This window comes from Hirundo rustica, chromosome 15 (genome assembly GCF_015227805.2).
Source record: "Hirundo rustica isolate bHirRus1 chromosome 15, bHirRus1.pri.v3, whole genome shotgun sequence".
NCBI lineage: Eukaryota > Metazoa > Chordata > Aves > Passeriformes > Hirundinidae > Hirundo > Hirundo rustica.
In genome coordinates, this window is record NC_053464.1 from 2,312,604 (window position 1) to 2,335,999 (window position 23,396).

General features: G+C 45.9%; 1 protein-coding gene across 2 annotated transcripts in view; it reads left to right on the forward strand.

Annotated features, from left to right (window-relative positions):
- Positions 1-23,396, forward strand: part of ADCY9 (adenylate cyclase 9) — a 90,660-nt gene that overhangs the window by 48,120 nt on the left and 19,144 nt on the right. The window contains exons 3-7 of one of the 2 annotated variants that reach the window (XM_040078716.2): positions 1,894-1,998; positions 6,179-6,396; positions 10,849-10,951; positions 14,354-14,562; positions 20,781-20,940. In XM_040078716.2, coding sequence (XP_039934650.1) covers positions 1,894-1,998; positions 6,179-6,396; positions 10,849-10,951; positions 14,354-14,562; positions 20,781-20,940 — 795 coding nt within the window. The remainder of the gene's footprint in view (positions 1-1,893; positions 1,999-6,178; positions 6,397-10,848; positions 10,952-14,353; positions 14,563-20,780; positions 20,941-23,396) is intronic. The other variant, XM_040078717.2, reaches the window with a different exon arrangement.

Here is a 23,396-nt window from a genome sequence, read left to right on the forward strand (position 1 = left end):
TGGAAGTGCATTAATGTTTTATTCATGGCACTGAGGTCACAGCGCACGGAGCCTGTGAATGCCTGCAATAGAGAAGGAAGTTAATGATGTTGACTTGAACACATGGGGAAAGTCAGAGCAACTTCTGCCTCTTCTCAAAGGTCAGGCTGCTTTTCCAAGCCCTTTGTCTGCTGGTTTAACCCCAGGAGCCGAGTGTTGGAGGTGGTCTTGCTGATTTATTAGCAGGATCAAACAGGGAGAGGCTTCTTCATTTTTTGTTAGAGGTATTTGGGGTTTGTCACCGTTACCTGACTTTTGGCGTGGATAAATCTAAATTTAGCTCCTAGAGGGTTAGTTAGTTAGTAAGCCTTGTTAGCTCACTGCCAATTTATTTTTTAGGCCATCTAGTAATGACTTCCAAGTGGCCAAGACATTTGTGATGGTCAGAAATTATTTTTAAACAAAACCATTTGAGAATCATCTCCATGGTTTCTTCAGCTGTGTTGGTATTTGTTCAGACTGCGCAGGTTCAGAACTGGATCTAAATTGCTTATCTGATGCCAGGTTAGGAAACTCAGAGTAATTTCAGTGTCCAGCCTGGGCTGTGTCCCTGAGGAACAGCAGACAGGATGGTCTGCTGGCTGCTTGGGAGGCTCAAGGTCCTACATGAAAGCCTTTGAGAGGCATTGCTGAGTGGTTAGATGTGACAGGGAGAGTGGGCTGGGAGAAACATCTGAAAATTAAACATGCTGGGTGTTTTCAGGGGGGACATCAAAGGTGGAAAAGGAGCATTAGGTGAAAAGTTAATACTGAAAAGACTTAACATGCTGGTCTCTGAAATGGGGAGTGAACCTGAAGGCAGAGGTTGTGGGTTTGGACTAGAGAGGCTTGAACACGTCCAGAACAAACAGCCAAAATTAACATGGGACGTTGAGTTTGCGACAAAAGGTTCAAGTTCTTGCTGGAAAACTTGCTGTGATGTTTAGTAGCAGACTTTGGTGAGCCTGGTCACAGTGAACATCTGCCAAGAGGGCTCAGGCTTTGGGTCCCACTGAGCAGGATCCTGCCTGAGCACTGCCAGCACTGGAGAAAAGAGTGAGGAACTTGGAAGATACAATTCCAGGGGTAATTCCCCTAAAGAAGATCGCATTTGGACTTGAAGGAATCAGCTTGTTTTGAAAGCTCAAGTGCAGCGTTTTAGGTTGCTTCCAAAATGCAGAACGTGGAACTAGTACAAATCGTGATGGTTTTGCTTTCCTTGTTCCCTGTGACATTTGCTGGGTGTTTGGCTCCAACAATGTATGATAGCCTGAGCTCCCCTCCTCTGTCTTAGGGCTCTGTATGAAAAAGCATTTTCCTTTCTTCATTTCAGATTTGTTGCTTTCCATTTCCGTGGACTGTTCATAATGCATCATGGTGTTTCATGCTTTTTGCATTTTCCTTTCTTCATTTCAGATTTGTTGCTTTCCATTTCCGTGGACTGTTCATAATGCATCATGGTGTTTCATGCTTTTTCCGGATTTTGCTGCATTTTGTGCTGTCTTCTCTCCTAATGGCATTCAGATCCCTTTGCTGGCAGGTTTCACACAGGAAAATTGCACTTCTCCTAGTAAAGAGTGTTTTATTCCTCTTGGGGAGGTCCTTTGCCTGTGCACAATGATTACAGTGTATCTGTGATCTTACACTAGTGAAGCTTTCCTGGATTAGATTTAGCTTCAGCAAACAGCAAATCTGTGATTTATTTTTGAAATGGTGCGTTCTGTTCCAGTCAAATTTTGCTCCCTGCCTCCCATTCTGAAGCTTTGTTTATCTTTGAACCGTGCTGCAAGTATACAAGTGGACTGAATTACAAATTGCATCATACTACAAGGACACCAGAACATTCCTGGCTAAAATTCTTTTGTCTCATTTCAGCCTTGCCCTTCATGTAGTACCACCCTTGCTCCCCACTGCGATGTCAGCATAGATGAAGGAGCTATCCAAAATGGTTGTCAGGATGAGCATAAAAACAGTACAAAGGTAATTTGTATTTCTCACTTCCCTCTTTCACTTATTTCTCTGCTTCCTTCAGCTTTCTTATTTTTGCACCACTATTCCTTTATCCAAGCTCTTAAACCGCAGAACTGATTTTGATTTTTGATTCACGTTTGAAAATTTAGTTGAGTCCCCCTGTCCCAATTGTCAATTTTGTGGGCTCAGCTTGATCCTGAGAAAGACCTAAAATTTGGACTCTTTAAACTATGCTGATGGTACCCAAAGAGAGGGGCCCAGTGGGCACTGCCACGCTCTCCATCCTCACACCAGCAGGCTGTGTCACCTCACCACGAGTTCTGCGTCTTGCCAGTATCTCCTGCATCACCACTCTAAGACGAGCTTGTTCCTGTTCCTGCACGAAATTCCCCGCTTTAAGTCAGCTTGCATCCTTTCCTGACCGACAGAAACAGCCTCTTTCATATTCCTTGTGCTGCTGCCACGCTTGCTTGCCTTGCCTGTTGCTTAGATATTCTGACTGAAACCACCTCCTTCCCTGCCACACCGGGCTCCCCGGCCCGTTTGTCGTCCTGTTCGTGGCCTTTGCAGCCTCTCTGCTCTGCCTTCGCCTCTCGCTGCTCCCTGGATGTGGAGCTAAATGCAGACTGAGGACCCATGCTCATTACCTGGGTGTTACATATTCAAATAAATTCAATGTTTTCCCTCCTTGGGGAGAATCACTTTGTAGACAAGACAGTGATCTTGTTCTTCACGTCCGTCTTACAGCTCTTCTTTCCTGTAAAGCTGATGGAAAAACTTGCCAGCTCTGTTACCACTGCTGAGCCACTGCACTAATCTGTGTTTGTCCCTCTCTGTCTGTACTTGACCTGTTGTCTCATGCTTAAACTGCAAGCTCAGAAGCAGGGCCTGCCTTACAGGGTGTGTTACAAAGCAGCTCTGTGCCAGAGTTCCAGGAAACAGCCTAAGAAAAGAATAAAATCATGATCCTTGAGCCCTGAGGGAGGTGTCAGCAGGGACTTGTCTCAAACCAGCTTGAGATCTCTAAGACAGAGAACATGTGGGAGATCTGCCTGGGCTGCCAAGATGGCAGGCAGGAGATGCTTCTTCCCCAGGTGGCCTCTGCCCATGTGCAGGGATCTCCAAGAACCGAGAGAAGAGGGATTGTCCTTAGGTACCAACTGCCTGGTTTGAGCTGCTTCCTACTGTAGCTGCACTGGCTTCGTGTGTGTGAATCAGCAAGTCATCTGACCTTCCCTGGAGGAGATTTGTATACAGAGTTGAGGAAGAGGCCTGTAATTCCACTGGAGGAATTCCAGTGGAGCCCAAATCGCACGTCCCTCTTGGGTTTGGTTCGGTTATTGCTCAGCCAAAAATGAGAGCTGTGTCACGGCTATCAGTAAGTCTGGGATGCCTGTTAAACTGGAAGCTCCAAGAACAGCCAAAATGCACAAAGCTGCTGTGGCATTTGATTCCCAAGACTTCTTTACAGCCTCAGCTCTCTTGGGAGGAAGAGCTGTAAGCTGCCTCTACCCATCTCTGTTCCCTTCCCACACCACATGCTGCACTCATGTCCCCTGTCTGTTGGGAATGTTAATGATGTTTAATCATATCCTCGGACTTGCGTGGCTCCCAAGAGCCTCTGGAGCTTCCTTGTCTCGTGATGAGAGGAAACTCCACACCAGGCCTCCCAAGTTCTCAGGGAAACCCTACAGCCTGTTGCCTTCAGAAGTCCCAGGAACATTGGAGCTAACAACATTTAATAAATAGGGATTTTCTCCTACACAAACAGTTTCATACTCTAATCCCTGCCTGTTAAGATTAACAGAGCACAGAGAAACCTTGAGCTGACTGAAAGGAAGAATTTTCTTGGGGATTTGAGCCTTTGCCAAGGAGCTAAAGAGAAAGTCCATGCTGACCTTCTTTGAAAGAGAGAAATTTTCACTGCATTTTTCAGATGATCTTGAGGAATAGCAGGGAAAGCAGACAGTGCATAGGAGTCCAAATCTTTTTTTTTGATCTGATCATAGCAAAAACTGTGGGTTCTTGGTTACTGCTTTTCAAGTAACAAGGGGCTGGAGTGGTAAGGAAGAGGAGAAAGATTGTTTCATAGGGAAAAAAAAAAAAAAGAAGATGGTAACTGTGACTTTCAGTTTTTCTTTAGGCCTCAGGTTGTTCTGGGAAGTGCTCTGACCAGATACAATCTTTAGCATAATTTATAAAAAACCGACCCAGCAAACAATGAAGGCTCTTCACTAAGAGCTGGTTGGTGAGTTTATTTGGTTCCCCTTTGCTAGTCCTCCTCACCTCAAAACCAGAGGGGTTTGCCCTGGCTCTGCAGGATGCTCTGTAGCCCTGTTCCCTCTGGGCAGGCTGGATAACCTGGCAGAGATGTGGGAGGATTTGCTCAGGAGCTGCTCAATGTTTTCTCTTAGAAAAGAACCTGGTGACCTTTTATTGTGCTTCTGCCTTACAGAAGTGTCCTTCTGTCCCGAGACTCTTGGTGTGCCCCTGCTGGGATCTGAAATCCCCTTTCCCTTCCGCTGATTACGGTCTGCAGCAAAGCACTGGCAACACACCAAGGAAACCACCCCATTTCCTATTCCTTCCTCAGCTGCTGTCGCCGTGCTGGGAGCACCTGCAAGCTGCCAAAACAACTGTTGTGAGGGCTGCAAGGGACCAGACTGGGAATCCTTCCATCTCCTGGCTCCCAGCACGTGGCTCCTGGGCTCACACCTCTGTCGGGGCAGCCCAGAGGGCAGCGATCCCGCATCCCCCCGGGAGGGAGGGAGGAAGGGGAAGCACAACCCACCTCCCTCCTGCTTTTCCTGTAGCTCCAGGGAACTGTTCCAGCACACCTTGTTATGGCTTTAGCTCTGGAGGTCTTGGCTGTGACAGGAGCCAAGCCCAAGCGCTTCCTGACACTTCCCTGTGCAGGGTTCTCCTGCTGTCCCCTTAGTCTTGTATCCTCCTTGGCTGTATCTGAACCTTTCCCTCCACCTGTCTGTGTTCACGAGCCTCCTTTGCTTCACAGGACAGATCACACAGGGAAATGGAATTGATCTTGCATGGGCAGCCAGAAAGCAGATATTTTTTAACTTTAACTAAGTTGATTTTACAGTGTCAGTAACATATTGCAGCACGTGGTTGGGGTGGTGATGATATTTATGGTATTTATTTATGGTCACTGTGGTGGCATCCAAGAATAGTCTTCTGGAGGAGCTTGTCACTTCTGTACAAGCAGGAATGGAGAAACTTCTGTCGTGAGTGGGCTTCAGGATGAGGATAACTGCTACATGATAAGTGATAAGATATGGAGGGGGGTAGATGAACGCTCAAATATGCCAAGTTTGCTCTCTGTTTGCGTTTGAAAATGATCCTGACTAACTGCAGTTCATTTTCATTCTAACCACACTTAGCTGTCTAATCCTTTTGGAATTGCTTCAGTACATATTGGTCTAGGTCAAACAAAATGTAAAAGAGGGAACTTGAGGCTCCACGAAAATAGAATGATTTTTGTTTAAAAGTAATTTGTGTTCTCCAATGACAGCAGCATTGGTGATACTGTGTACCTAAGCCATGTTGCAAGCTGTTGTCAGAATTAAAGCTGTCTTAACTAATACAAAGGCAAAAGAAAACCAGGCAAAAGAAGTATGTCTTAGCGAAGGAAATGCAGTTCAATTTGCAGAGTTTTTGTTGTAGGATGAGGTGTGCAAAAGGGCTGTTCCCACAGGCGAGGGAGAGGGGGGAACCTCTGGGAAAGCAGCACGCCCATAGTGGTCAGGGGAGGGATCAGCAAGGGCTGGCAGAGTGAGCTGTCTCATGATCAAGGAGAGTCAGCATTGATTAAATGTATATTTTAAAAGCTTTTCTTTTTAGAAGAACCTTAACTGTAAGATGAGTGAACGAAATTTGGGGTTCTAGTTGGTTGTCACTGAGTGTGTGAAAGTGTGCTTTGTTTTCTGCTCCTCGCGGGGTTGGTTCATAAAAAGCACAAAGGTGGCACCTGAACAGGCACATGGGAGGTGTGGGAGATACATCCAGAGGAAACGGGGATGGAGTCGAGGCAGGGGGAGTTTGGTCTTTGTGCTCAGGGCAGAGCTCAGGGCACTGAGGGAAGAGCTTCTCTCAGTTTTTGCTCCTTGCAACCTCTCCTGTCTGTTCTTAACCGCTGACATTCCCTGGGTGTGTTTTGCTCCCCGTTGTCCAGGCTGCAGGAGGACACAGTCCGAAGACTCAGAACGGACTTCTGAGTCCTCCCCAGGAGGAGAAGCTCAGCAACAGCCAGACGTCGCTGTACGAAATGCTGCAGGAGAAAGGGCGCTGGGGCGGAGTGAGCCTGGATCAGTCAGCTCTGCTCCCGCTGAGGTTCAAAAACATCCGAGAAAAGACAGACGCCCACTTCGTGGATGTGATTAAAGAGGACAGGTAAGGAACAGGGAGCTGTGCAGTGTAAAATCCTGTAAAGGTGAGAGGGCACTACTTTATCTTTAGTATTTGTGTGCTTTTGGCCTGATTTCAGACAAACATATAACATTGGCAACATATAACACGTTACAAGTTTTCTGATTTTAGTCTTTATTCTGCTTAAACTACAGGAGAAACTTGATCTCAGAAACTTTCTGTTTCAAATAAGTAAAACCAGTTTTGATTGCTTCCGTGGTGAACAGTCCTCCTGTCAGTCCTCCTTCAGTCGAGTCTTCGAAAGGGAAATTGCTCTTTAAATCACTTGTCACGAAGTTGAACTCCATTTTGTAATCCAGAGTCCTCTTAATGCATGTAGTGTGCACCTTCCTCTGCAATTTAAGGTGCAGCATGAAATCTGAGCCACAAAACCTGGATTGTTTTTACAGTAAAAGAAAAATGTCTGATAACATGACTAATCATGAAATCCTACTGGGCTTGGAAGCAGAATTAACAGGGGTGAATTCTCATGGACTTGCTATCTACTTAGATATTGTAAAATTAGTTTCTCTCTCTGTTTCAAACAAAAAAAAAGCTTATTTTGGGCAGAGGAGATATTCTTCAAAATTTAGTAGTGTGGGATTTTTATCAACACACAACCTCCATTATGGCAGTGACTTGACTGGAGCAGATAAACAGATTGCTTGAGTTTGTTATTATTTATGGCTATTTTTATTTTTTGTTTCATTGCTTCCACTCGGATTGGGAGTATTTTATCTAAATATCCTTGAAACTGTGTTCTCTTAGGGACTTGGCTGTTTGGAACTGAGACACCATCACCTTTATGGAAACATGACTGGGGCAGGGAGAGGTGACAGGGAGGGACAGGAGTCCCTCTCCAGTCTCTTACGTAGATTTTCTCACTTTATCTTTCTGCTGTTGCCAACTTGAGTCAAAATTTAGGGTTCTTTATTGTTTTTCTCAGTGTGTGGTCTGTCATTAGGGGCTGAGAATGGAGTTTTAGCTGATATTTCCAAATATTAGAAAGTAGATGCGTTGGGAAATGTCCAAATGTTGGCAGAAATCAACTAGAAGAAATAGAAATATTGTTTAAAATGTAACCAGCACTCTGCAAACTGTAAGTTATAGAAGTAGCCTAATTTATGCAGTTGGTCTGCTGAAGATAACTCGCTCAAGTTCTTGTGTTCTGGTGCTTTCCTCCTCCACTCCCAAAACGGGTAATTTTTTCTGATTTGGAAGAAGGAGTACCATGATTTGAGATCAGTCAAAGCCTGGCTCTTTTTTGGTCCCAATTAAATATCATCATTACCATATTAAGTGGGCCATTTCTTGTTGCCAGGGAAACTTCTCTGCTGAGTTCAGTTCATGTAAACATAACTTTCCAAAAATAATCTTCTGATTAATTAGATCTATGCAAAATGCTTTAAGCCTACCAGTTTACACTGATTTTTTTTTTTTTTCCAACATTTCTCAATGAGAAATTATATGGAATAAGCCATGTTGAAAATGTTCTTGGTCCCCTTTTGTAAAACATAATTGTTGGTCTTGATGAATCCAGTATCTTTGAGGATCTTTGAACAGGGAATTTGAGGGGACCAAAGTTCCTCATGATCATTTTACAGGAATCCCCATTTTCACTGAGTATTGCTGGTTTGATGCTGTTGCAAAGCCAAGTGATCTTATCTTCCCTGAGTGCTGAGCAGTGATTTCCAGTGCAGGGAACTTGGATGTAAATTCCTATTAACAGAAAATACTTAACCTAGATATGGTGGTAAAGTGCATAAATTAATCCCACATGTTTCCTGCAGAGCTGGGAAGGGTTAAACATATCCCTGGGGGGATTCAGGAGCCTGTGCACTCTGTTAGGAAGCTGCCTGGGAGGAAATGCTGGATGCTGGGGATATTGAGCTCGCCTGTGTGGCTGAGAGTTTGTTCCATGCCAAGGTTTCACCTTGGAGCTGATACCTCGGCACAATTCCAGTGTTCTTTAAAAATAATATTAATAAAGACAGTATTAGTGTGGCATGTTTGTATTAGTACAGTACAAGAGAATCCTTTCATGAAATTTACCAGTTCTTACCACTTGATTCTCTATATTTGACAAACTGTGAATACTTTCAGCTTTGAGTCTGGCTCTGCCTCTGTAAAAGTCCTGTGCTTTGTTCATTGTACTGTGTTCTTTAAGAGAAAACTGTAGTGTGAGAGTGTAGAATGCTTGAACTTCATTTCACTGGGAATACCCTCAAAAGATTCTTGTTTTGGGGATTTTGTTTCCAGGAAAAATTAGGTATTCTTTAGGATATAACCCTTCTGAAGTACAAGGAGCTGTGCTGACCAGGGCAGTACTCGCTATGATCTCCTCAGACTCCCAGAGCAGAATCTCAGGGATGGATGAATCTCCCCCAGAACTGGGTTCTGTGCAGCCCTTCATCCCCTCCTTGGGGCAGTTTCTTGTCTAAATACTTTTTCATTATTTTTAAATTCGTTTGTTTCTTTCGCTTCCCACTTCCCAGCTTTGCTTGATCCGGGGAACACCCTGTGCTGGGAGGCAGCAGCCTCCTGGGAAGCAGATTATGTACTTGACTGTTCCATCAAGTGGGATCTTCCTTTTGGAGACAGAATGAGCTGACAGGGAGCTGGGAAGGCCCCGGGAGTGCTGCCTTCACCCTGGGTCCATCGTGTTCCACCTTCCGTTTCGTGCTGCACTGGAGTTGGGCTGTTCCTCCTACATCCTTAACCAACACAGCAGCACCATCACCACCTCCGCTGAGCTGCCCTGCAGGAAGAGAGGCCATTCAGCAGTACTTAAAAAAACAAATCTTTCAAAATTTTTGTTATAAGATGCTCTTAGAAATGGCTAAGAAAGGTGAGGAATGAAGACGAGGAAGAGTGAAAGAGAGAGGAGTGACTCGAGTGAATGTATTCTGTCATTCCTTCAGAGTATCCTGATATTTTTAATGTATTGGCCAAGGCCAGAACGTTTAAAGGTTACCAAGTATCAGCCATATTAATGCTTAGACTCCTTTGTCTTCTCTAGCATCAGTCTAGGAATGTGTGTTTGGTTGATCTTGCATCTCAATTAGAAAAACAAAATTGCTTCCCACATGCCATCTTGTGCTGGGAGCTTCCAAGAAAACCTCTTAGGCAAGAGTTACACAAAAATAAACAGAAAATAACCCTGAAACCAAGCCCCCTTAAAAAAAGAATTCAGGCACAGACAAGCTCTGTAGGATCTTTCTTTCAGCTTCTTCATCTGCTTGGAATTTGACCTCATGTGGATCTCTGGTTTTTGCTTAGAGCCACCAGCTTGGAAATCGCCCACTGTGACTGTGCCTCGGGTGCTGCAGTTCCCAGAGTGGGAATGGCACTGGGAAAGAGCCACCCCAGTTTAGATTTGGAGGGATTTTAGAAACAATTCCCTGTAAATAACATTTGCTTGAAAAGGAGAGGAGGTTCACAGGCAGGGGAGGTGTGTTGAAAGCTGCACAGAGCAGGGGTATGGGCTGGCCCAGCCACAAATGCCACAAGCAGGTGTGACCTTGCTCTGCCACCCTGGGCACTCGGCACTCGGTGCTCTCGAGTCCCTTCAGCTTCAGGTTTGCAGATCAAATGTCATCAGGAAACTTCATTCAGAAACCTCGTACTGCTGATGCAAAACTCAAAAGGGTTTTATTTCTCTTAAAAAGGATGGGAAATAAACCCAGCTTTTTAATGATTGAAGCCTCTTTCATGTTGTTGTGGGTTTTTTTCACCTTCTGTGGAAAAGATGAAGGTGAAGGAGGGCACAAACACCCGCTGGTAGATGGTGCCTCTGGGTTCCTTAGCCCTGATGGCATTAGTTGTCACTGCCTTTGTTGATGGTGCTGGTCATTCCAAGTCTCTCATTTCAGAAGTAAATCTCAGCTCTCCATCTCTTCTCTGCAGCCTGGATCATTAAGGGAATGTTCCCAGTTGAGTTACTGAGTTATTTTAGTGTCTGAAATAACAAGAAACTGCTGTTTTCTAAAATGGGCAATGGTTTCTTTCCCCCCCATAACAATTTGTCACCTTTGTCATCCTTGGCTTGCTTTGAGCCATAGAATTCCACCCAAGACACAAATATCCCGCAGCCACGTGTCTCCAGAGGTTGTGTGTCTGTAGCAGCAATTAACCTTTATTCTTTGCTGGCTTATGTTACAATTATCTGTACTCATCAGTTAGATCTGTTGCATTTCTGGAAGGTCTTGTTAGATTCTTCCTGGAAGTAGAAAAGTTCACTTTTTTTTTTGTGGAATATTTCCTTTGACTGAGCAAGTGCTGTGGGTAAGAGGATACTTTGGTGATGAAGAAAGAAGAAGAACCACAGGAACTTCAAAGCCAAGTGCCAGCATCCCTAGAAACAGCAGCCACAGACTGGGGGGGCTGAAGGAGGCGCAGCTGAACAAACTGATGTTGATTTCTGTCTTCTCTCTTCAGCCTCATGAAAGATTACTTCTTTAAACCACCTATTAATAAGCTGAGCCTCAACTTCTTGGATCAGGATTTGGAGATGGCCTACAGGACGAGCTATCAGGAGGAGGTGAGTTTCTACTGGCGTTGGTTTCTGTCTGTAATCTCTCTAAGCCACTGTCTGTCCTTGGGGTTTTTAACACATTTTGTTGCAGCTGTTTCATGACAAGGGTCATGAAATGTCTATTGTGATTTGCTGCTTGGTATTGCTGACTCGGAGAACAGTCTCCTTTCAGTTTATTATAGAATTATGGAATGGTTTGGGGTGGAAAGGACCATAAAGCCCAGCCCATCCCACCCCTGCCATGTGCAGGGACACCTTCCACCATCCCAGGCTGCTCCAAGCCCCAGTGTCCAGCCTGGCCTTGGACACTGCCAGGGATCCAGGGGCAGCCACAGCTGCTCTGGGCACCCTGTGCCAGGCCCTGCCCACCCTCCCAGGGAACAATTCCTTCTCAATATCCCATCCAGCCCTGCCCTCTGGCAGTAGGAAGCCATTCCCTGTGTCCTGTTACCCCAAGCCATCATCCAAAGTCCCTCTGCAGCTCTCCTGGAGCCCCTTTAGGCCCTGGCAGGGCTCTAAGGTGTCCCTGGAGCCTTCTCTTCTCCAGGCTGAGCACCCCCAGCATTCCAAGCCTGACATTCCAGCCCTTGGAGCATCTATTGCCGTGCCCTGAGTCTAGTCCAGTGTTTGGGCTGGAAATCTGAGGTACACTGATTGCTTCTCACCTGTCTTTTCTCTGTTCAGGTTAATGTTTTAGGTCTTTAGGGTGGCCAGAGAACCATGCTGAGATGATAAGGATGATCACTTACCAAAGTAAAGGGCCAACTGCTGCTTGTCTTCTCACCAAATATTCTAACTTTGAGAATGGTTACTTGGAGTTTGATTCTTGTTTAGTCACAGTTGCATCGTTATCCCTGTGGAATTCAAATCTGTGCTGAATTCAGATGTCCTGATTCCTTAAGTGTGCTGCATTCAGATACAGGCCTCTCAACCCACTGGAATTGTAAGGAGCAGTAAATTGTAAGGAACTCGGTGTTTTCTTCAGGATTCTGCACTGAGTCTAAAAACTCCTTAATTCCCTTAGGGGCTAATAATATCACAGGCTTTCCACAGCACTGGATTTCCCTGCCTGACTGATAGGAACTCACAAGATAGTTTAAATTTACCTAGAGTGACATTAGGTGTCAGTTAGAACTGAGTCTGCATTTCCACCAGTAGCTGAAAAATTCCTGCCAAGAAAAGGCAATTGCTCTGCCCTTCTTGTTCCTCCTCCTCTCTGCATCTTCGAATGGCTCTGGTCCTTCTCAGCCCTCCCTGCTGGGAGCAGTTCATTTACTGGCCTAGCATGAAATATTCATGGTTTGTTTTTCTGTTTGGGGCTCTTTCTCCTTCCGTCTCGGGCTGTTTTGTGCTGTGTTGAGGCAGCAGCAGCTCTGGAGAGGTTGGCAAGTGCCAGAGCCAGCATGAGGAAAGCGTCCGGCAGCAGGAAGGGGAATGGGCCCTTCCCTTCCAGCAGCACTGAGCTGTTGGTTTGGGTGGTCCATCTGCAGAACTGCATCAGGATAAATTAAGTATGGGTTTCTTTTCTTCCCAGTATGTCCTGCATCTGAGGGCAGTGGGATTTCTGCTTCTGCTGCTTGTTGCTTTCAGTTCTGGGCAGTGTTGTCACATTCTCTTTAGCAGATGTCCCTATTTGCTTGTTTTCCGATATTTCCAGGTGAGACCTAACATAATTTATTTTATTTTACCAAAGGAAAGCCCAGGTGTGCTGCAGTTCAGTCTCTTCACTTTGGTCAGGAGCTTCCTGCTCATCCTGCAGCGTTGTAGTTCAGTGGTATCTCTCTGCGTGAAGTTCCTGTAGCAACAACAGGGAGAAACTTCCGGGGGGTTACAGCCTGCAAAATTTGCAAACTGTACTGAAAATAGTAAATCAAGTAGTTCCCAGTGGAAAGATTGGAAAGAGAAGCAAAGCAGAGATTGTAAAGCATGTACAGATGGATCTATGAATGTGTCTATGTAGGAAATTCCTAGAAAGAGTAGGAATGTGGCCTTTGCATTTTGTTAGTGGCAAGCTAATAGTTAGAAAATTATTACATAAACCTCCTTGAAAGTGTGAATTTTTACTCTCTAATAGTAACTCTGCAGCACTGGGACAAGAACTTGTTAAAGCTTTAAGGTTAGCAGAGTTCTGGTTCAAAACAACAATGAAATCTTCTTTAGGAAAATGAAAAGATTTGACAACAGTCCAGGTTCTGTAATGGCCTGACAGCCAATGCTGCTGAAAGTGACTTCCAGCACCCCTGAATTCACCTCTGATTATACAGTGCCAGCTGCATACAGCTCAGGTTGTGATCCCTCTCTGGAATCAGCTCTGCTTCCCAAGAGCCTTCATCTGTCCTCATTTGGAAATGAAGGCGCTACTTAGCACTGTGAGAGCATCTTTAACTCTGTCACTTGGGGATACAGCGCTGCTTCCCTTCCTTCAACTGATGGGACTTCGAGTGTGGTAGAACAGGATCCTGCTACCCCTTCAGGTTAAAAGGTAATTTTGGCACTGAAGTGGTGCTGGATGGATTTATTAGGTTGCAGAGAGGTACAGCTGAGGAACAGGTTTGTCTCCCGGTATTGCTGAGCATGGGAGGTGTTGTGAGGAACAAAAACTTCCAAATGAAACCAGAGCGCTCCAACTGGATGCCTTCATGGTGACATTGATAACATCACTTCTGGTTTTCTTTGGATCTTGCTTTCTGTGGTCTCTTAGGCAGATAGAAACACTCCTAGGACTGAACTCACCTTCGTAAGCCAGGATGTGGAGCTCATGATCTGGTTTTCAGCAGGACTTGCCACGGCAGCACAAAGCACAGCTGCACAAGCACTGGGCCAGGCCAGGATGGGATGGGAGTGTGTGGTGAGGGGTTATGGAAGAGCAGAACTGGTTGTCCTGGGCTCTGATCAATTTGGATTACACAGCTTTTAATCTGGTCTGAAAGGGAGATGTGAACTCTGCCACAGGAGCTGTGTCTGTGGAGTGGTGTCAGGAGGGTTTTCTTAACCATCACTGCTGAAGAGGTTGTAGTAAAATCTGTTATTATTTTAAATTAAAATAATAGAAGAAAATATCCCATAGTCTATCTTCTAAACTTAGTGTATTCATGTTTCTTTGCACAGAATAGTCAGTTTTCATGTTGTTTTATTTCTGTATCATAATAGTGTATAAAAATCGCCCCAGGCCTGGGGCTGTGCCACCAGTACTTCTTGTCAACACAGTCTGCTCAGGGAGCGGTGACAGCCATCAAACCACCTCTTCTTCTTCTTGTTTCCAACCAGTGCTTACCCTGAATTACTGAAGTGGCCAAAATGTCTTCATTCCTTTATTTGTTAGGAGCTGCCGCTCATCATCCAGTTGAATTCAGCAAAGCAGCATTTATTCCTTTTCACCCCTTCCCTCAATCCCTGTGTTCCACCCAGGTTATAAGGAATGCTCCGGTGAAGACCTTTGCCAGCGCAACCTTCAGCTCTCTCCTGGACGTGTTCCTGTCCACCACAGTCTTCCTCATCCTCTCCATCACGTGTTTCCTGAAGCACGGCATGGTCGCGTCCCCTCCGCCGCCTGCGGCCGTCGTGGTGTTCGTCATCGCCATCCTGCTGGAAGTGCTGTCCCTGGTCGTGTCCATCAGGTAAGGGAAGTGTCACAGAGCCTGCAGATAGCAGGGAGAGCTGCAGTGCTGCCTGCCTCGGGAACATTCTGTTTGACAGCTCAGGAGCTCGCTTGGACGGGCTGTAAGGCTTGAAGGACGGAGTCAGTGCAGCCAAGGCACATCTTGTGCACAGAGAGCTCTGGCTGCAGGAATTGCAGCAGAACTGATAGAGATCATTTAGGGAAATGGAATCTGCGCCCCATCCCTGCCCCTCCTGCTGTTCCCTGGGATGCCACATGCTGCTGTGTGTCTTCTGTCCTCGCAGGACCGTCAGAATTCAAACAGAAAACGTTTATCTGTCCTGCAAACAAACCCACCCAAAAACGGCTCCTTTAAAGTCCAAGATAAAAGTACAGAGTTCGGGGGTTAAAGCTGACATCATGTACCAGAGCTGCAAAGAGCAGTGCTGCCCTCAGAGAAAGAAAGAAGAGAAACTGCTAAAGGCACATGGTGTCTGTCCAGAATTATTTTTTATAAAATAATGGGTTTACATGGGTTAACATTGAGATAGCTCATGTGTTCTGTGGCTGACACGTAGCAGGAGTGCAGCGTTTCCCCAGCAGGGAAGGGGCACTGTTTTGTCTCTGCAGAAGGGGTGGCACTTGTCAGGGCCGTGCTCAGAGGTGCCAGGCCCACACCTGACCCCCTGCCCTGCCCCTCAGCCTCTCCTGTGCCCTCAGCAGACTTGGCTGCAGGTGCCTGCTTTTTACCAGCAGCTCCTCGTTCCCCACTTGTGCCCAGTCCCCCCCAGTGCTGGGGCGTTGTGATCTTCCAGGAGCCTGCTGTGGTAACTCCTCCATGGCCGGGTTACTCACAGGCTCACACTTCGTTCAGCGCAGCTCCTGCTGTCCTGGGTGTGCTGTGTGATCGGCACAGATAGCCGTGTAAGCTGTCATTAACCCAGGTGATGGGGCTGTTAATGAGCTGTTTGTTTGTCTGGAGTGAGTTCACTGTGCCCTGCTCATCCCCACGTTCCTGCACTTCCCTGACACAGCAGCCGGATCAGGGTGGTGTGTGCAAACGGGTGTCCTCTCCTGGAGTTCTGCAGATCTGTCAGGAATGTGTCAGTCAAAATGCTTTTGTAATTACGAGCTGGAAGCAATTGCTGCTGCTGTTTCAAAAGAAACAAGAGATTGCAGTTCACACTCTTATTTTGGCTTTGCAGGGTCAAGGTAAAAAATACTGAATTAATGCTTTAGTCACTGAAGGAAGTTTGTATCTTACTGGGCATATAAAGGTGTGCAAGTGGATTTACATCAGAGCTGGCATGTGCAGTAGAGAGAAGCCATCCATGAAATGTTTTTAAAGATAGCATTTCTTAGCAGGGGTTTTGGGTGGTTGCAATTTGAATAGTTTTTAGAAAATCTAGAAATTCAGAGAGTTGAAAGCTGTGCTGGGAGATGGTTGTCATTTTAAACTGTTAATTGTTCCTTTCTCTTGCATCAGAAATGCATCTTTCCCTTTGCAGAAGTTTCTGCACTCTAGTTTGGGTGGGGCAGAAGTTTTTAAGGGAGGTTAATGTGCCCAGGCAGCTCTTTCAGGTGGTCTGGTTTGGTGGCCATGAATTTGTTCAGCTGGGAACAGCTCAACCAACAGTTTCCAGATGTGCTGCTTTCTGCTGTCCAGGTGTATTTGAAGGAAATTCATGTTCGCTCACTTTATAGGTGAATTCTTACTTCATTTTAGTATTTTTCGATTCATTCATTTCCCCGCTTGTTTTCCCCGCAGGACATTGCTTTTGCCTTATTCTTGTACATTTATGAAAATCATTGCTATAATCTTAGAAATATTTATAGGTAGATACATAAGGTTTTATTGCAGTCCTGCTCTATAATTGGTGCTTTATGGGTTCCTTAAGGAGAAGAAAAATTGTTTTCAGCTTATGTAGTCAAGAGCTGGCAAAGTGGTTTTGTTTGTGAGTGGCTGTGCAGGGGTTTGGCTTCACTGCAGCTCTGGGCTGTCAACCTGACCAGGGATCTCAGGACCCCTCCCGTTGTCCTGGTTGCCTTGGGAACCAGGAATGGCTGGATGGGGTAAGTAATCACTGCCTTTCCCTTCCTCTCCTTCAAACCAGCAGGGATGTTTGGAATTTAGTGCGTTTGCTTTATAGTAAATGCCTAAAATACACTTCAGGGCCAGCCCAGTCTCCATAACCTGAGGCACACACTCCTTACAGTTCCTTTGGGCAGGGAGGTGAAAATCATCTTCTTCCTCTTCAAATCCTCTTCCAAGTGAGGGCTGCTCCCTCTGACTGCTCATTATGCACAGAAACAGTGCAGAACTTCCTGTGCAGAAATGTCATCCCAAATGACAATCACAGAATACCACTGAGATATCTTTGGGGAGGAGACTGGACTACAATGCTGGGCACAATCCCAGAATTTCAGGAAAAGGGATTATTTTAAGACCAGAAAATTCTTGCCTAAGTTTCACATTGTATTTTCATTATCATGATGCTGAACACCCTGCCTTTAAATCAGCTAAATTGTAATTAAATCCAGGACTCAGCCTAGCAAGGGCTCCCTTGGCTCTCGTGGCTCAGCCCTCAGTCCGGCTGTGGGAGGGAAGAGGAGAGCACAGCGCTGTCACAGCTCAGGCACTGAGAAACGACTTCAAACGTGAATTCTGCAACAGCAAAAGTCCTCATGGAGCAAAGCTTACGAGGGAGAGGGATGTTTTGATTCCTCTGAAGTGTCTGATAGTAAATTATTGGAGTACCTATAGATGAGGATCCCACTGTTAGCACAAGAGCCACTCAAAAATTAATTGTATAAAGCTGCACGCAAAAATTGGTGCTTCATTTGTGAGCACGTGGAAGATGTCATCTCCTCTGTAAATGTTCTCTGAACAATGTCCTTCTGCCCACTTGAAACGTAGCTACTTTGACGAGCTCAGATGAACTGTAAAAGATCCTAAAATTCTGATTTTTTAAAAAAATTGTTGTCATTAAATGTACAACAACATGTGAGATTCCACTTGGGAGTCTGAGGAGTGGCTCTGCAGGAATAGGGGTTAGAGATTCTGCCCAACAGCTGCCCAGTATTTAGTGTAAATATAGAAGTTTTGTTCACTAGATAATTTTGACATCTTGTTCTCGAGTAAAACTGCTCATAAATAAGTTTGTTTACCAAAAATGCGTTGCTTTTGGTAGCGTGCTTCAGGGAATGGTGGGTGAAGGGTTGAGGGCAGAAGAATGGGTGTTCAGCCCTGTTCAGGAGAGTGAGAGGAGGGAGCACTTTCAGTTGATTCATGAATTTCAAAGGACCTTTCTAGACAGCAAAAAAGAATCGTCTAGATTCATCATCTAGATGAAGAAAGCAAGTGCAATCCAACAGTAGAAGGGAAATTGTGCTGTTGTCTGGCCAGAGAACTGCCCTTTTCCTGGTGCTTCGCCTTCCCAGCCTTGCTGAGGTATCACCCCTTGTCTGTCCTCAGCCAAGACCTGTGGCCAACCTGGGATCTTCCTAAATTCCTCATGACCAGGAGCAGAAATTGCTTTCTGCCCCTCGAGCTTAATGAAGCAGATCTGTTAACACGACTGATACAGAGTATTGATGCTGGGGAAAACAATGTAGTCTGTTTGCCTTTATTTATTTCTAACATCTGGTATTTAATATCCCACCAAATTGCTGCTATGCCAAAAGCTTTTGATTGGAACTCTGGGAATTGATTTTAAACTGCCAGTAAATACAGAAATGATGGTAACAGTCTACATTAGCCCATTAATCATTTATGTCAAAGTTACTAATTTGAACTCCAGCTTGTGTAAACAGCTCAGATGCTTTAGCATTTAAGCCCTGTTGAGCTGCCCACTGACACTGCATTATTTACTGATACTGCCCTGTAGCCATTAAATCTGTCTGCAGCTCTCACTCTTGTCTGGATTTAATGCACCCCTGACTTCCTGTGCTGGATCCACTGTCAAGGAGGAGAATTCCAGCATTTAATTCCGGAGCGCGGAGCCCCACGATAAATCCCATCCTGAAAATGTCAATGCAAGGAGGTGAAGATCATCAGGAGGAACGTGGCATTGCCCTGGAGCTTGCCCCTGCCTTTGTGAGACGCGCGGCTGCCCAAATAAAGCAGCGTCCTCACGGCGGGATTAACCCACCGGGTTCGCCCGTGGATTTGTTGCTATAGCTCCCACAGGAATTTGTCCTGGCACGGAGGCTTGGCAGAAAGGAAAGTGCAAACCGTGGAGTCCCTGGTGTGTGGGTTGGGGTGAGAGACATGAGCTGCACTGGGCGTGTGCCACACACCCGGGTCCGTGCCAGGCGGGGTGGGAGGCGCGCACAGCCGCCGGGGCGTGGGCACAGGTGGCACCAGGGAGCCCTCGGCCTGGCATCCTTTCCCCCTTCCTGCTCTCAGCTCAGCCGTGGAGATGCCAAGCCCAATCCATCGGCTCTGGGAGAATGGGGAGAATAAAATTTTCAGAGGTGCGGAGTTGGGTGGTGGTTTCAGACGTACTCAGCGCTGGACAACGGGGCTGCCACCGAGCACAGGGACAGTTCTGACAGTCTGTAACCCTTCAGAAAGCCCAGTCCCTACTCTAGAAAGATTTTTTTTTTTTTTTTTTGACTTTATATCCAGTTTTTCAATTTCAGTGCTTTGCTGGAAATTCTGTATTCTGATGGAATACAGTTAAATTTTTGGTGTGAATGGAAGGCCATTAAACTGGGAGCTGGCAGATCTGTGAGCACCCTCTCGTGGGCTCCCGATGAATTACAAGGTATTCCATCCTCCCAAATTCCTCTTCTTCCATGAATTTAAGTATAATTTACAGATTTTAACACGTGCAATTAGAGAAGAGTTCTTTATGCTTCACAAAATACCGGTGGTTGCAAGTCACAGAATTCCAGACCAGAAAATTAAAATCTCATTCACAAACAAGTTATATTTAAAGGTGTGGAATGAGTGTCAAACTGGCATAAAGAAATTTAAATTCACCTCGGTCCGTGTCAGGCTTTCATCCGATATAAAACCTTGTATTTCAGACAACAGGGTTAAAAATGGGTGAATCTTTTCTCTTTTTAGAGATATAGGTGATATGGGGTAATTCATGTGACTTTGGAGACTGGGAATGTCACATTTAGTGTGTGTTTTTTGGGGGGGGGTTTGGTTCTGAGCGTCTCTGTCCAAATAAACAGTGTGATTCTGTACTTTTTGGGTTCTGTAGTCCAGAATTACCTGCCAGGCCTGAGTCTGATAACTCCTCACAATGCCATTAATGGCTCTGGATGCAGCTAACTGTGCTACACCACCTTTTTAAGTCTTCTTAAAAATAATTAGGCACTTGAACAGCAGTTGCAATTTTTCTCAAGTGACTAATGTTGAGCTTTGAGAAGGAAGTTATCCCAAGGATTTATTTCTGTGGATAAATACTAGTTTTCTATGCAATGCCCTGGAGCATTGAGCATCCTTTTACCTTCCCTTATTCATTTTCGCAATTAGAGCTGCTCTCATTTGAGAGGCATCTCCGGTAAGCTGCTCTCCAGAGCTCTCCCACTTGGCTCCTTCAGCTCTTCACAGGTTGGGGCCGCGGTTTTCTCGGCAGCTCGAGGCGAGAGCCGTTCCTTCCCGCGGCTGGTGGGATCCAGCCGGGCGCGCGGTGCCGCGAGGAGCGGGCGGGTGCCAGCTGGCCTCCCGGGGCTCAGCTCCTCCAGCTCAGCTCAGCTCAGCTCAGCTCCTGCCAGGCTGCCAGCCCACGCTCCCCTTCCCCTTCCCTAATGACAGGGAACGGAGCTGCCTGCAGACCGCCTGGTTGCGACCGGGTGAACTGGTTTGGGTTGCAGCGTGATGGGTGCCGCAGCTGCCCCGCTCCTCGAACGTTCCTGGTGTTATTTTCGGTAACTTTAACTTGGAAAAGTTTTCCTCTCTCCGTGCCTGCTTTATTTACGAATGGAGAGAAGCCTTCCCTCTGCTTAACCTTCCAAGGAAGTGAAGTTTGGCTTCCAGTTGGCTTCCTCAAAGCCACCGTGCCAAGGCTCTCCCTCTCTCCCTTTGCTGCCCCTCCTCACCGGAGCAGACACTGGCGGCCAGGCTGGATTGTCCCCTGCAATCAGCAGCAGGTGCTGTGGCACCTTGGTTGCTCACAGAGCCTAAGTGCTGGCTTTGAAGCTGTGTTATTACAGCTAAGTGAGAGGTACAAGGCGATGTGCTGCCATTAATGCCCGGATCGCTGCTTTGCTGTGTTCCAGGATGGCGTTCTTCCTGGAGGAGGTGATGACTTGCACCAAGCGTCTCCTGGAGCTGATATCTGGCTGGCTGCCTCGACACTTCTTCGGTGCAATCCTGGTTTCTCTCCCAGCTCTTGCAGTTTTTTCACACTTCACCTCTGATTTTGAAACAAATATACATGTAAGTTGTTGAATTCCCTTCCGTAATGTGACGCTTTGGAGCTAGCAAAGCTTGGTGCTTGCCTGCCTCCCTCCACCTCCCTCCTGCTTTACATCTGTTTGATACAGATCCCTCGGAGGGATGGGGCTTTGTGGATGATGGAATTCCTAGTCTGTTATGTAAACACTGCCACGGTGAAAACTCTCAGACAAAAGAGGAGAGGATACCTAGAAATTCCTGCTGCTTGCATACTTTTTTGCTCTTAGACCAAGCACTTCTGCAGGATGGTTTTTTTTTTTTTTTGAGATAATGCAAGTCTTTATCTCAGGATTATCGTCCTGGGCTGGATTTGGAGTTTGGAGTCAGAGAAGCTCTATCAGTGAACCTTAACAGTGAAAACAGGATTAGTGAGGGGTGTTTTGGCTTTGCAGAGTGAGATGAAGGAACCTAGAAATGGCCATTGCAGGGCCTGTGGGAATGGTTAAAGGAGTGCAGTAACTGCCTTCTGCAAAGGAATGGAAAGAAATTGGCATATTTAACCCAGACACAGAGATCCATAGGGAATTTGGTGTCTCTGTTATTCAGAGCACTCAGAAGGAGAGAACAAGGGGTTAAACAGAAATGGTTTGGGTTGGAAGGCACCTCTTGTTCCAGCCCCCTGCCATGGGCAGCAGTGAGGAGGGGGAAGAACAGTTTAATTTAAAAGCCAACTGTAGCATAAAATCAAGGCTTAAAAACTGTGAATAAAATGGCCTCAAGCTGGAGATGAAAGATTGTTTCTCTGCAGATTTCTCATAGGCAGCACAGTGCAATCCTTCCTTTCCAGAGTCTTCAGGGAATTCTGTTTCACAGAGCTCTTGCTATTTCAGGGCCCTGGATGTAGGTAATGACCAGATCCTCTTCTCTTCCTATCACAGCTTATTCCTGGCTGCTGGGGAATGTTTGTTCCCTGGGAACTTGTCACCACACATTTTTTGGTCCTTGCCGATTTAAACACACATGCCGTGGTTATCACAGTCACAGGAGGGTGTGGCTGACACTCTGTTCCGTCCCATGCTGAAGATCATTCTGCAGCCTCTACCTGTTGGAACTTTAGTTAAGAATTTTTAAGCTGTAAATTGATTTGTTTGTTCATTCAGTCTAATGATGGTCTCTCCCTTGCATGATTATCAGTAAACTAACCATAGGAATTCTTTCCTCGAGGGAAGGGAGCTGGAAACCGTCAAATCTCTCAAATCTGTCAAATTGATTTTGATACCATCCCATTCATCACCATCCTTGATCATCTCTCCAAATATTTCAGATTTGGAACCACTTTATGAGTGTGTTCTCAATACAGCAGGTCAGGTTGAGTCGAATCCCTTCAGGCAGCAGTAGTAAAATGGGGATTTTCATCACCAAACTGAGAATGAGCTTTGCTTTCTTTCCTCTTGCAGGTGCTCCAGAGTCATGGGGCTGTGAGCTCACTCTTCAAGAGATGTCCCAACTCAGCTTGTACTCAATGTTTCCACACTCGTGGAGCTCTAGGAAATGGAGTCAATCTATAGAGGGTCAGGTAAGTGTCCTCCTTTACTATGACATGGTTTTGCAAAGTTTTTTTTTTATTCATAGCATTTTATAGCCTCCCTGGATATAAAATAATTAAAACGAAAATTAACAAAAACAGCCATTAAAAAAAAAAAAAGAAAAAAAAACTTTCCAAAGCCATGCATCCATAGTAAAATCCAGCACATCCTGACCCTCTATAGGCTGGCTTCAGGCTGGGGCATCACTTGGAGTGAGAACCAGTGCTCTGCCACTTTAGGAGACCTGAAATGGGGGGAAAATAAGTATGGTTTTTAATGGACAAGCCTGAAATTCCTTTTTTTCAGTTTTTAAGTCATTTTAAAAACCCAACAATTGTTGATTGTGGTTTAAAAATGGTGAATTATGTAAGGATTTTTCCCATTTGCTGTGTCTGCTCTCAATCACATGCTTGTTTGTTATGCCACAGGACTGCCAGGCTGCAGAGTCTGCGCTTCAGCTGCACACCACACCTAAAGGGAGAGAGAAGGGGAGAGAATGATCGTTTCATGCTGTAAAACACAGCATAAAGCTAGACCAGAGCTCCTTAATCCAAGCGTGGAGTCTGGCTTAGCTTGGATGGTCGTGAATATTCTTGGGAAACCAGAATTGGCGCATCGTTGGCACACTTGAGAGTTTTGAGCGCTGTAAGGTTGTACCTGGGAAATGTGGGTGCTCTGGGCGGTGCATCTGCCCTGCACTTCCTTTCCTTTATCCAGTAAAGTTGTGCAGAGCTAAAGGGGTTTTGAGGTGAGGCATTTGGAAGAGAGAACGTGAACTTGTCCTTTCAAGCTGCCCCAAGTGGTCGTGTTTCCAGGTGTGAGTTGGCGGTGACTGAAGCTGCCTTTAGGTGCCGGGGCAGAGCTCTCCTTCCCTGGGTTCAGCTGTTACAGGGCAGTGTGAGAATGTCCTCT